The sequence below is a fragment of the Chrysemys picta genome, chromosome 1 (assembly GCF_011386835.1).
Source record: "Chrysemys picta bellii isolate R12L10 chromosome 1, ASM1138683v2, whole genome shotgun sequence".
NCBI lineage: Eukaryota > Metazoa > Chordata > Testudines > Emydidae > Chrysemys > Chrysemys picta.
In genome coordinates, this window is record NC_088791.1 from 319,654,814 (window position 1) to 319,668,275 (window position 13,462).

The following is a 13,462-nucleotide window of genomic DNA, read 5'->3' on the forward strand; positions in this document are numbered from 1 at the left end:
AGCATTACTATAAAAGAAAAAGGGTTTTAGTCATGCTCGAATTATGTTTATGTAACTGATTTAACTATATTTCTCGGAATTCTCATGAAGAAATATATTTAGATATTAACATAAATAATAATTCAGGCTTCCAATGTTAGCTCTATGGATCATGACCTTTAATTCATATGGACTACCTTCAATACATTTCCATATACTCTGTAATGATCTCTATAAGCAAATACAATACTTTGTATGCTTTCAAATTCAACCCCACTAAGTTCATACAGAACACACTGATACTACTACAAAAAAAATATATATCGTTTGATCTTGTTCAGTATTTAAACTTACATTTTATTGTCAGGCTTCCTGGCAGCAGGCTGTGCAGGTTGCAAGTGGAGTCAGATATTATCACGGCTGAGAAAACTAAAATTAGTGGGTGGCAGTTTGGGATGCTGGCAAGCTGCCTCTTAATATGATCTCTGTTTGCTTCTGCTACAGGTGTGACATAACTGACATTGTAATATGGCTTGGATAGCTATTGTCCAACACCACTAATGTTTTGGCTCAGTGCCCCATTTGAATCTTTCTATCCCCAGCCACATCACAGGATATACATAGAAGGGACAGCCAGGTTCTGTTGTCACCGTGAAAATCCAGAACAACTTCACGGAAGTCAGTGGAGTTATTCCAGATTCAACTGGTTTAAATAAGATGAAAATTAGGAGCTAGATATTAATGAATTATGTATATGAGCTGTCAAGAACAGTGGCTACCTGTGTGTAGGGGGAGTCAGTAGTAATTTCTCCACTCTTTTGCTTGATATTTCAGCACAAGCATTCAGAATCTAGGAACATAAAGCTGCCTAACGCCTGCCACATTTTGAGTTTCTTTCTTCTTTCCCACCCACTCTTGATCCATCTGTATCATCCTTTCTGCTCCCATAGGCATCTTCTGCATACACAGTGCTTTGGCGGGAACATTCAGGTTTTCTTTTCATTGAGAAAAACAACTGATTTCATGATTTACTTTCTAACGGGAAAATTACATTTGCACGTTAACCAGCCTTCTGTATTATGTAGCCGGTTGCAATGGGCAGGATAGAGGCAGAATTTCATTTGCTCCATAGCAGTGCAGTCAGTGAGCTCTGTGTGAGAGGTCACGTTTCAGTGTTCTCTAGCACTGCTCTTTCTATTCAGCCACTTGCCCTATCAATAGTCTACAGCTGCTAAGGCAAGCTTGCCCTTACACACTTCCATCCACTGCACATGGCTTCAATGGGAGTTTTGTGTGTGTGGATGAGACAGAATTTGGCCCTTTAGTTTTTATGTAAACAGCACCATCTTGAGCTTAAGCCTTTCCTAAGGCACATGACTAAATACTGTAGACACTTTGGGAACTTAAAAATGTTTGATATTTTTAAAATTGTATTTGTGTCCATCTTTAAATAAGCCACATGTGATATCATAGGTAGATATTAAAGGTAGGAAGAAAAGCTCAAGATTTAAAAGTGATCTGAGAGACTGAGTTTAAAAACACATTCAAAATTAAATGGAACTTTAGAGGCTTGCAAAATTTCTATCAAAACCAGACTACAGTTAGTATATATTTTAGTTCTTCACCAAAATTCATAAAGAATAACGTTTTTTTGGTTTTGTTTTTAACATTTTAGGCAGAAATAAGAGTTAAGTGTCCAAATCCCATTGGCTTTCAGTGGGAATTGAGTATGTTGCAACCCTTTGTTTGTTTGAAAATCTCTCCTTCAAACCCTACCTTTTTCTAACCACACCTGTCAAACACTCAGATGCTACCAACCTTTCCCACATTGAGTAGAAACATATTTAGTAAGTAGCTCCATTGATTTTAAGGGTGGCAGAATCTAAGTCAATATGATTTATGGCATATTAGATAAGGGTGGTACAAAAACATAAAATGGATAAGTCGTCTGGAATTAAATGTTCCACCAAGTTCAGTCCTGTATACTGTACATTTTATTGCCAAATGATAATATGATTTTTTTTTTAAAACATGGTTAGGGACTCAAGTTAAAAAAGTTGGTCCAGATTCTCTATCAGTGTAAGCTGGTGTAGCTCTATTGAAGTCAACTTACATCAGCTGAAGATGTGACCCATTATTTATGTTGGGGGTGGTATAAATTTTTCACTTGCACATGCAGTACTAGGAGCAAATTGTGCTCTAATTTCCAGAAGTGTGAATCTGGAGTAACACAGCAGAATTTGTCCCATACTATCTAAATAGTCACATTGCATATACTATATATCATAAGAATTTTAGGATTTTATAGTGAAGAAGATCCAAGTCTCCAGTCCAACAGTCAGAGTGAGACAATTTAGAATCAGTGGCAGTGCTGTTTAAGTACTGACCGGAGGATAGGGGCCAGGAAGAATAATATGCAATTAAAGACATTCTTTATTTTTTATTTTACCAACTTCCACCTCCCCACCTGGCTTTCCTGTCATTTTCTCCTGTTCCATCTTCACTCATTTACTGATGGGAGGAACTATTTTCAAAAGGCTAAGACCCTGATTTTTATGCTGGTAACATAATTGAAATTATAATGCCATAAAACTTGAATAATTTAATTGTGAAAAATGATCCTAATTTAATATCATACAACACTGTGCTAATGGGCACATGCAGCAGTAAGAACTACAGCACGGAGTTCTAAAACCACTGCAAAATTTCAAAGAGGGGGATAATTGCTATGCAATAGGAGCACTCTCCTTAGCCACTTGTGAGTAGGCCTTTAATTAGTCATAAGGCCAATCCCATCCACTAAATGAAAGAAGAGGAACATTGTATTAGCATGTGGGTGGAAAACAGAACTAGAGAGCCAGTTTTATTGTTATTGGTCAATGTTTTCTACTTTTGTAGAAAGAAATGGAAATTAAATAGCAAAAACTATGTTTAAACAAGTTTAATGTTATCAGATACACCTGTGGCAGCATATGTTTAAGACTTGGGTTATTATTTTCAAAAGCACCTAATTACTGTTTTCAAAAATGACGTTAGCACTAAATCTTATTGATAGTCAATATGAGCTATAAATTAGTGACATGGAGTTCTTGAAGGGAACTGGTAACCACTAAATACTAATGAACTATATTTCTGAATTGTTGGAGACCTTTTCTTTTGTAGCTGGGGTTAAAACAAAAATGGTGAGGGCTAGTACAGCCATACTATATACTAATTGTTAGTTTAAGAGCACAGACTGGATCTAGGAGTTTGCAAGGGCCTGGTTTCACAAGATCTAAAAGCCTTCTGAGAGTTGCTGAGCAACTTAAATTGATTACAGCGTGTCTCTAGGCATGGCCATGAAGAAATGCTTTGGGTTTAGGGTTGTGTGTGCTGGCTGGTTGGCTGTATATCAGAGGGCACAGCTCAGTTTGGCCAGGTACGCCTAGAGTGCTGTATTGCTTTCATGGTGGGGGAGAGGTTGTTAATCTCATCAAGGAGACTGTAGCATACTGTAATCTAGAACTGGACTCAATCCAATCATTTTTTTAAATTTTATACAGCTCACAAAAGGGACTCTGATTAAGGGCCTGACTCATGAACTTGAACTACTGTTTGTAGCAGTTAGCAGTACAGCAGAACAACCTGTGGTACTGTTCAGTATGTTCTGCTAACTTGATCATATGAGAGCAAAAACAAAAACAAAAAAATATAAAAGCTTTTATCCAGGGACCAATGAAATCAATAAAAAGACTACCAGTCTGTGGATCAGTGGATCAGACCCCATAAGATTATTAGTGGATGTGTAGATTTACTTCAAAACAAGGAATTCTGTAGATGATAAATGTCAATAAAACATTTATATCAACCAGTCAAGAGTTCAGGCATCTGTATTTTTTAAGAAAACAGATGCTGCAGCTATGCAGCATTTATATATTACACCCCCCAATGTTGTTTATCCCTGATAATACTCCCTTTATCCACCATCCTTCCTACTGTGATGTAGCAGTCTCAACTTTCCCTGTGTCACATTTTTTACACTCCCCCGTGCAATGTGTCCCTACTCACTTTCTGTTCTCATTGGGCATGCAGGACCTGTACCTTACTTCATGTAGCTGCATTCCTAGCTTTCTCCTTCCCGACTACTGCTTTTTTTCCTGCCACTCCTTATGCAGTCACTTCCCTGTGATATCCTAGGACATCCTGCTTTTCCCTCTGCCGGCTGCCCTCCTCTACCTCATTGCATGTGGTCCCTATCTACCAGGGTTATTAATAACAGATGTTAAGGCAAATAGAGTTCTAAGGTAATCATCTCATTATACTGATTTGAAACATTAAGCATAGTTTTGTGTTTTATATTTCAAACTGATAATAGAATCATAGGGTTAGAGGCATCACAAAATTCATCTAGTCTAACCCCCACCAAGACACAGGATTGTTGTGTTTAAACCATCCCAGACAGATGGCTCTCCAGCTTCCTTTTGAAAACTTCCAGTGAAGGAGCTTCCACAACCTCCTGAGGCAGTCTGTTCCATTGTCCTACTGTTCCTACAGCTAGGAAGTTTTTCCTGAGATTTTTCGGGATGATTCAGCTACATTATAGAAAAAAAAGTGTTCATTCACAAGTGTAGTATGACCTCCATGACATTTCTATAATATTATATTATATAGTATTTTTTTAAAAAGCCCAACAGTGAAGTTTCACGAGTGAAACTTCAGCCCAGTGGTGACTTGGATGGAGTATTATAAAAAATAAAAAAAAAAGGGGGAAAGTCAGAATTTTATGGCTTATCAGATAGGCTTTCTTACAAGAAGTTATCTGCAGTTGCAGTAAGTGCTAATGAACTTCATGTCCACATACTTTGGAGAAGAAACTAAAGACCACTTTTAAAACTGTAACCGCTGGCCAGCAGAGCTGTGGGGAAAAAAACTTGCTAGAGCAGCAGGATGGAAGGCAAAGCACAGAGGACTAGGACACCAGATCTGTGTGAGTGCGGAGCAGCACAAGGAGAGGTCTCTGCGGCAAGGGCAGAGTGTCAGGAAAGGAGGGTTGAGGAAGGGGAGGAGAAAAAATACAATGTAAGAAACTGTAAAGAAGGCTAATTAAACATTTTGGGTTCCCTCAGTGTCACCAGAACCCCTCAGTATAGATAGCCTTGTATCTTCACAGTTACCCATGTAGTATTCTCTCTATATACCATACACGCACATGCACACAAATATATATTGAAGAGTGTTTGATTGGCACATTGAGGGCTACTTTTAGTATCTTAATTTTCCCTCTATGCCATTTCAGCACACATTAGTTTGCCTAATGGATGCTGATGTGAGAAGGCAAAACAAGTTATATGACTGGCGATTTGAAAGTCTCAGTTTAGATGAAATGAAGGAAAAGTAGGTTAACTTTATCCAGGGCATGAGTAACGGCCTAAAATTCAGCACTGTTGACATGGCGAAGGATAAGAGAGAGGTGCAATTTCCAGTTAACTTTTTTCCTAAGGAATACACATGAATTTTAGCTTCCAGGTAATGTATCACAACATTCCACTGTGTGCTATTTTAACTGGAAATTGCATCAGTGCATTGGATACTTTGGCTGGAAATGGAAATTTGTATAAATAGAAAATTCCTGAGCCTGTACATCCTGAGCCGCTGCTATGAGGGAGCAGAGCTGAGCTGCTCCACCTTCCTCTAATATTGAGGGGAAAACACATTGGAGCAATGCAGTCCAGAAAATGAGGAGTCATGTTTGAGTCTGGGTCTCCTGCTGCTTGTTCACTAGACCTAGCTTTGAGATGGCTGTGGTCTTGTATCTTTTTGCGTAGGGCGCATGTCATCTATTCTTGACAGAGGAAGGTTTCTGAGCATTGATGATAGAATTCATAGCTTAAACTGGTTTGTTAACAAGTTCCACTTGAGAAACTTGCAACGAATGCAAATATTTTTGCTTTGACAGTAATCGCATACATCTGTCTGGATCTTGAGCTCAGTGACTAGCAATACTGAAGTTTGGTTGGTTGCAGGTAAAGCCCCAGCAGATGCACCAATTACTTTACATACTGTTTACCCGCTTTGGTGACATTGAGGCTAACCTTGGAGTCACCTCCCCCGCTGCCACATTCTCCTTTGTCGTACCACCATTTGTTTTTCAATTTGTCCAAGAGGCCTTGTTCATTCAGTTTTAAAACTGCGAGGTTAACAGCATTTCTTGAAACGATAAAACATATTTTGTAAGAAACTGCACAGCTGTTAAGATGTTAGAAGGAATGAGGACTTAAGCTCTTTTATAAGCTGGATCCACACACTAAATAAACCTCTCATTTCCATTTGACAATCCCCCTGACAGTATAAATAATTTTGCTTACTTTCAGAGGCAAAAAAAGTATTTCCAGAATACACCAGACTTTTTTTTTAAATGACCCAACTTTTAGCAAGTAAAATTCTATAAATTCTACGAACCAAAACCAAAAGAGTTATGTGAGCATCTTCGCAAAATAATGATTAAAGTCAGACTGGATTTATATTTCTGGTTAGCTTGAGTCTGTTTTGAATATGAACACTTATAGAAACAGGTCAATATGGGTCTAGATTTTTTTTTTTAGATAGGCAGTGTTATCGTTAGTGCTATAAAATAAAGGTTTTAAATCTATCTCCTATTTTAAACTAAGGACTACAGTTATTTAAAAACTGGTTGATTATTAAATCTATCAAGGCATTTATCCTGCATTCACCACCTTTTTGGAGGCTTAACAGCTGTTTAGGATGCACTGCCTCATATCTTTGTTAATGAGGTTTTAAATAATGAATTGATGTGTGTCACAAGGCCTAAAGCTAGACAGCTAAATCAATATTTAATCATGCATATTATTAATAAGAGTTTAAATAACGTGTCACATGTTTATACTTTACCTATATGCTGGGTTTCCTAGGGTGTGGGGAGCACAAACTGTGCTACCTCCCATTAAGGGGTGCAGCATATTTCCCCCTAGACATCCAACCAGATCTACCAGCTGATGTGGTGAGGGCAGGAAGCCATGAGTCCATTTAATGTTGGGGCACCATTCACGTCCACAGGGGCAGGATCCGTGATCTCCTGAGCACAGGGACTGCAATTCTGGCCAGCCCTTACATGGACTGCACAAGATGTGTGTGTATGTGGGCGGGGTGAGTTCGAGATGCTTCATACTACCTTCCTCTTCCCCTATGCCCCTGTGAAAAGATTAGCAGGTATCTATCCCTAAATAATAAATTCTGACCACACTCATGGAAGGAAGGTAAATGTTATTATCCCCATGTACAAATGGTGATGCTGAGGAAGCACCACTTCCCCCTCCCATTGCTTGTCCCTGTTAACCAGCAAAGGAGGTGGGGACTGGGCAGGGACTGGAAGGGGACTTCCTCTGTCCATGGCATCTTCCCATCACTAATTCTGAAGGACTTCAGTGGGGACATTGACTTACCTGCTGTCCCTCTCACTGATGTGGAACCCTGCGAGGAAGGTCTGGGAGAAGCAGCAAGTGGGAGATTCTTTGGCAGCAGGGCTCCTATAGGACTCCTGCTGCCAAGAGTCATAGGAGATATCAGGAGGGAATGAAGCTGGACAGGATCTCCAAAGAGATGACTGTGATTCCATGGATCTCAGGGGGATCCCATCTGAGTTTGATGGTGGAACCCTCTGCTCAGTAGGAAAGGGGCACCCGTGCTCCAGAGTTGAAGGAACAGATTAGAAACACAGTGAGTGCAAACTCATGGAGTTTTCCACCTCACACAGGGTCAGATACATTCCTATTTATTGGGTAAATTCCCATTTTAGAACATCTCCTTTGTCCTTTATTGCCTGGAAATGACTTTTCATATGAGCCCCTCTTGGAAACCGGACAGATCTTTGCTGGTTAACTATGAAATTTTGGAAATTATTTCTAAACAGATGTGACCTGCTCCTCTTTTTATTGTAGTTAAATTTATATTAGATTGTCAATGCAGATAATGTAATTGCTTGCCTTCCCCTGAAACTGAAAAGGAGAAATATAAGCTGTACTGGGTGTGGTAACAGACTGTTCTTTGTGGATAAAGCCTTGGAGGGGAATTTAGCAGCCAGTCTGACAAATGTAATTTTATATAAGCACTCTAATTATGGGTCATGATCTAGAGGGAGAGGATAAATAGCAAGATTGGATTGAAATTGTTCATTTGTCCCTTTTGTTCCGGGAAGCAATTGCTTCTAAACCAGAGATATTTACTATGGGTTTCTAATTAAGCTTTTAGAGACAAAGACAGTGCTTTTAGATTGCTCTCTACATTCATAAAATTGCCAAAGCTTCCATTAACTCGAATGGGAGTTTCACCTGAGTGAGGACTGCAGGACTGAGGCCAAGATGGAAGCTGATCCCAGCAGCCTTGTTTCCTTGATACTGAACCAAACTCTCGGTCTTGAAAAAGTTTAACATATAAGGCTCGAGCCTATTGCCATTAAAGTCAATGGTGAAAATTCGCACTCGTTTCAATGGCAGCAGGAACAGGGTCTAACATAGCGCCAGAGTCTGCAAACCTGAGTCATGTTGCTCAGCCCTTAAAAGAGTAGTGCCAGTGACAGTGCTACTGAACGCCAGGGTGGCAGAGCCTGGGCCTTATTAAATAGGTGTGGTAGGGATAATGAGCTGCCTCTCAGGAGCAGCCCTAATTAAGGCCCCACTTAAACAAGTGCCTACCTTTAAGCCTGTGACTTCAATGGAGCTGCTTGTGTGCTTAGCGTCAGCCCCTTGCTTAAGCGCGTTGCTGACTCAAGGCCTAACTGCAGATGAATCATGCATATTATTTAAATGAGATTGACTTGGCACCACTATAGACATAATAGTTTAGCTGCTATTTTGTAGTTTCTAAAAAGTATCTTTATGATCTTCAACATAAACTGTATTACATGTCCACAGTATTCTCTCTGGGCTAAGAACTCAGTCAGTGCCTATTCAAGTAAGTGGAGACTTTCTATTTACTTCAGTTATGACTGATAAAAAGCCTTAAATCCTGAAGTCATTAATCAATTCTTACTGTGTCCTTATTCAGGCAAAGATCTCTCATTGACTTCAGAGAAAATTTTTCTAAAAACAGAGCAAAAATGTAACAACTTAATAATAAGGATTTTGCCCTTAGTACTTCAAATTTCAGAAGATTTTTCAGGTTAATGTGCATATAACTTAGATCTTTCTTCTGGCTATAATCTGTATATAAAAGATAGACACGTTTGTTTTTTTAAAAGACACTGAAGAATTAAACCCCTTTTTAAATTTCAATCTGGAAGGGGGGCATTATTCTCATTTATCAAGTATTCTACTTTTATCCCTAAAAGTATTAAAGGTTAGTGAGGAAAAGTTTTCCATAATCTTTTAGAGTAGCTGCAGCTGCTTGATAGAAGTCCTAAAACCCCCCAAACAAACAACCCCCCCCACAAATACAAAAACCCCAACCATTCATGAGAGGGTTATTTAGCAGGGTTATTAGCCATATCCATAGACAGTTTCACAGCACAATAGAAAAATGGAAATAAAAAGGATGGAGAAGTAAATGAGAATTTAAGATGCAATCATTGTTCTGAAATTAAGCGCTATTGTTTCTAATTCTAACATATCGTATTCCTCGTTACATCTAGTAGGCCATGTAAAAACAGGTTAGTTTCACACTGCTCTTTCTATTGCTTTGTTATCAGGGTACAACCCAAAATATGTAAATAAACTGCTGCCCTCTTCCCAGTGAAACATACAGAGAGATTCTATGCTCAGACTGCAGTATCTGGTGCAGAAATGTCATTGTGAAGCAGAAATTTCTCAACAGGTTCGATGATGATTACTTTGAATTGAAAATATATTTGAGCCTGGAGGGCTAGAGTCCATCACTCTTACTCATGCTAAGTAGTTCTTTACTTAGGAGAAGTTCTACATAACATGAGTATGAGTGGCAAAATTGTGATCCAAAATAGGGACAAATCTTAAAATCCTCACTCAGGCAAAACTTCCATTGAAAACTCCAATGAAGAATATGAGACTTTTGCATGAGTAAGGATTAAATAGCAAAAACAGAATAAGTACTTTGTGATTTGGCCCATAATACTTACTATTACTTTGTATAATTATTAAAATCTTCATAAGCATTTTATTAATAAAGGAAAAACAGAATCCTTGGACACAATAGTCAAATCAGTTTAGCCCAATCTGCCTCCTCGTATATTGCAATTGTTTCCAATCTATCCCTCAGTTCATTATTCTTTGAGTGCATGTACAGTGTTTTCAATGTATGGATCTGGGGTACTGTTAAAGCAGCGGTACACACAGGGTATAGTTACAGCATGGGAATCCTGGAGAGATTTGCTAAACCATTACATGTCTCCTCATGCAGGAAGAGCACAGTAACAATAGCAAGCACAGCTTCAATTTTTACTTACTGCCACATTTTTTAAAGATCAATTTTTCAGTAACAATTTCCAAAAAAACTTCCGAGATGGTTTGGGCTATTAGTTCACTGTATTTACTAGTGCCATTTGGAGGTATGTATTTGACAGTTAACAAAAAGTAGAACTACGCAGACAGAGAACAGTGCAGGGTGTCTACAAGGCTTATGCAACTGCACAGTTCTTTGCAAAAAATAAATACAAGTCTGGAAAGGAATAACTTGTCTTCCCGTTAAAAGCAGCATTATATAAGTCCAGTCCAAAGCTCACTAGAATCAGTGGAAAGATTTTCATTGACTTCAGTGGCCTTTGGATCATGGCAGTAGTTAACAAGATGAAATTTACACTGGACGTCACTCAATAAAGTAGCAGTAGGCATCCTGGGTGGAATTCTGCCTTCATTTGAACTCGAGCATCTCCCATGGCTTACCTGGTGCAAATGATGGTGGAATTTTGCCCTGATATTATTCTCCTGCAGTAGTGACCAAATAGTGGACACAGAAGTACACTGACTTGCTGAAAACACTTTAAGGGAGTATTGCTAAACTATAGCATTATTTTATAGCTCAGCATTTTAGAGCCATTTAAATACGCTAGTATATTTTAGAGCATTTGAAGGATAAAAATATTAGTGTATCAAAGTGGTTTCCCTGAGGCCTCCTGAATTTGTGTCCTTGTTGGGAGACATTGAGAAAGGTGGTTGACAGTAGATGGGGGAGCCAGGTGGCTCCTCTTCTAGCATTGTCAGAGACTGAGCTTATTGACTAACATTGTTGAATGAATCAGACATCTGTGAAAACAGCACAGAAAAGTGCCTTCCAATACGCGTTGTTGCTCACTTGGGAAAGCAACAAAAGAACTCTTGGAATTTACAGCCAACTCACCTAAAAATTGGTCTGAACCAAACCCCCAGATCCACACACCCCTGTGCACCCGGGGACCATCAAAAATCCAAACCTGGATTCTGATCCTATCTTTACAATGGGCCAAACCAGAACCCCAGATCCAAAACCATTCCCAGAAGTTGGGGTGTTTGAAATCTGGATATAAATCTGAATTTTGTGTCTGGAGCCCATCACTACTTTCAACTGCTCAGATTAGTCGTACAAACCTAGGGAGTTAGTGAACCAGTGTATTCACTCCAGACTTGAATGACCAACAGTACGTCTGATATTTCAGTTTGCATTACTGATAAAGGTAAAATGAAAGGTACTTTCCTTCTTCTTAGTCCAGATAAATCTAGACTAAGAGCAGGCTCATGATCAATACGATAAGAAACATGTTTTAGGAAGAGGTTATATAAATAGGTCTATGTTCAGGCATAACTGGGTCAAAGAGTAGGACTGGATTCTCTGGTTCCTAAGTCCACCTTGCACTGCGTGACGGGGCAGATCCCCAGCTGGTGGGAATTGTCAGCTCTCCAGTGAAGTCAATGGTGTGATAACAAATTACAACAGCTAAGGATCTGGCCCAAGCAGCACAAAAGTGGATTTAAAGCCGTGGAGGATTCCACCTGTGGAAGAGGAGCTATCTGTTGGCATAGCTGTTTCCTGCCCCAGCTCCTCACCACTCATGGCATAATAGGAGGGCAGTTCTGGGGATGGTGTGGGTGGGGAAAGGATGTGAAGTAGCTGAGCTCAGGGACCTTATGCTAGTGGTGCAAGTTAGAGCTGTCCCCTTACCACTGTAACTCGCACCAGGACCAGAGGGCTCAGGATCAGAAAGCCACAGCTGGTTCCTGGACAGCCTCCCCTCTGACTACATTCCAGCTCTGCTTGGATGCAGTCGAGAATCTGCCACAGAGATATTTTGTAAAATACATGTAGACACATGTTTATAGCCTATTCACATCAGCCTTTAAAATTATTTATCATACAGAATAATTTAAATCACATCTTATCCTGCAAAAAGTAAAAATGCGTCTGTTTTTTTGGCTACCTATTTTAATGATGTTTTGGAAAGTGCTGATGTTAGATTCTAATACCAGTACAATCTGCATGTGTTTGACGATTCATCAAAACAAATGGAGTGCAGATTGTATGAAAGTAGTTGGATCTGTTTAATAAATTAGGACTGAAGTAAGCATTCCTTTACTAAGAAAGATCTATCCAAAGTATATCTGATATTTTTTCTCAGAAGACTTGAAGGATCTACAGTGGAAATAAAAAAAAATATCTAAAGGCAGGATGCACATTTAAAAGGAAAACAGTCTGGTCACTTCAAAGGTCTAAGGACAAACTTTCTAAAATGCAGCCTCTAATTTTGCATGTGCAATCACTTGCAGGAGCAATTCTTCATGTACTGGTATTTACACACACAAAATATTTACACACCCAATTGGTATTTGCATGAGCAAATTATGTGCAAATACTATAATTTTAAAACACAAGTAACAGACATGAACAGATTGCACATGGAATTGAAAATTCAAGTAAATTTACAGTCTGGCTTTGAGACTCTTTGAAAATTTGGCCAATAGTTTATATTAAATAAAGAATTATTAGCTTAAGTTGGACTAGACTCCATAATAAGATTACAATTGAGCAATTTGGTTGTTATTTATGGGGTAATGTTTCTTCATCAAAAGGAAACGAAGGTCTGATTCTGTTCTCACTTATCTTTGATTCTGGTGTAACTTCACTGACTTCAATGGAGTTACTCCTGATTTACACTGGGGCAAATGATAGCAGAATCAGGTCCTATGGCCCCAGTTCATCAAAGCACTTTAACACACACTTAATTATCAGAGTGGTAGCCATGTTAGTCTGTATCCACAGAAACAACGAGGAGTCCGGTGGCACCTTAAAGACTAACAGATTTATTTGGGCGTAAGCTTTTGTGGCTAAAAAAAACATATCTTCAGATGCCCATGAAAGCTTATGCCCAAATAAATCTGTTAGTCTTTAAGGTGTCACCAGACACTTAATTATGAGCACATGAGTAATCCCACCCCTACTCAGGAAAGGTCTTAAGCATGTAACTACTCTTAAATCTCAATGAAGGGATAGAAGTTAATGGGATTTAAATATGTGCTTAAGTACTTTTGTTGATTTGGGGCCCTTAAAC

General features: G+C 39.0%; 1 protein-coding gene across 13 annotated transcripts in view; it reads right to left on the reverse strand.

The window, feature by feature from the left end:
- Positions 1–13,462, reverse strand: part of GRIA4 (glutamate ionotropic receptor AMPA type subunit 4) — a 285,358-nt gene that overhangs the window by 13,230 nt on the left and 258,666 nt on the right. For 5 of the 13 annotated variants that reach the window (XR_010597855.1, XR_010597856.1, XR_010597857.1 and 2 more), the window contains exon 14: positions 6,051–6,165. The exons of the other annotated variants lie outside the window; for them this stretch is intronic. Coding sequence is in view for 2 of the 5 variants with exons in the window: in XM_005289991.5 (XP_005290048.1) it covers positions 6,051–6,165 (115 nt within the window). In the remaining 3 variants the exon portion in view is untranslated. The remainder of the gene's footprint in view (positions 1–6,050; positions 6,166–13,462) is intronic. 13 annotated transcript variants of the gene reach the window in all.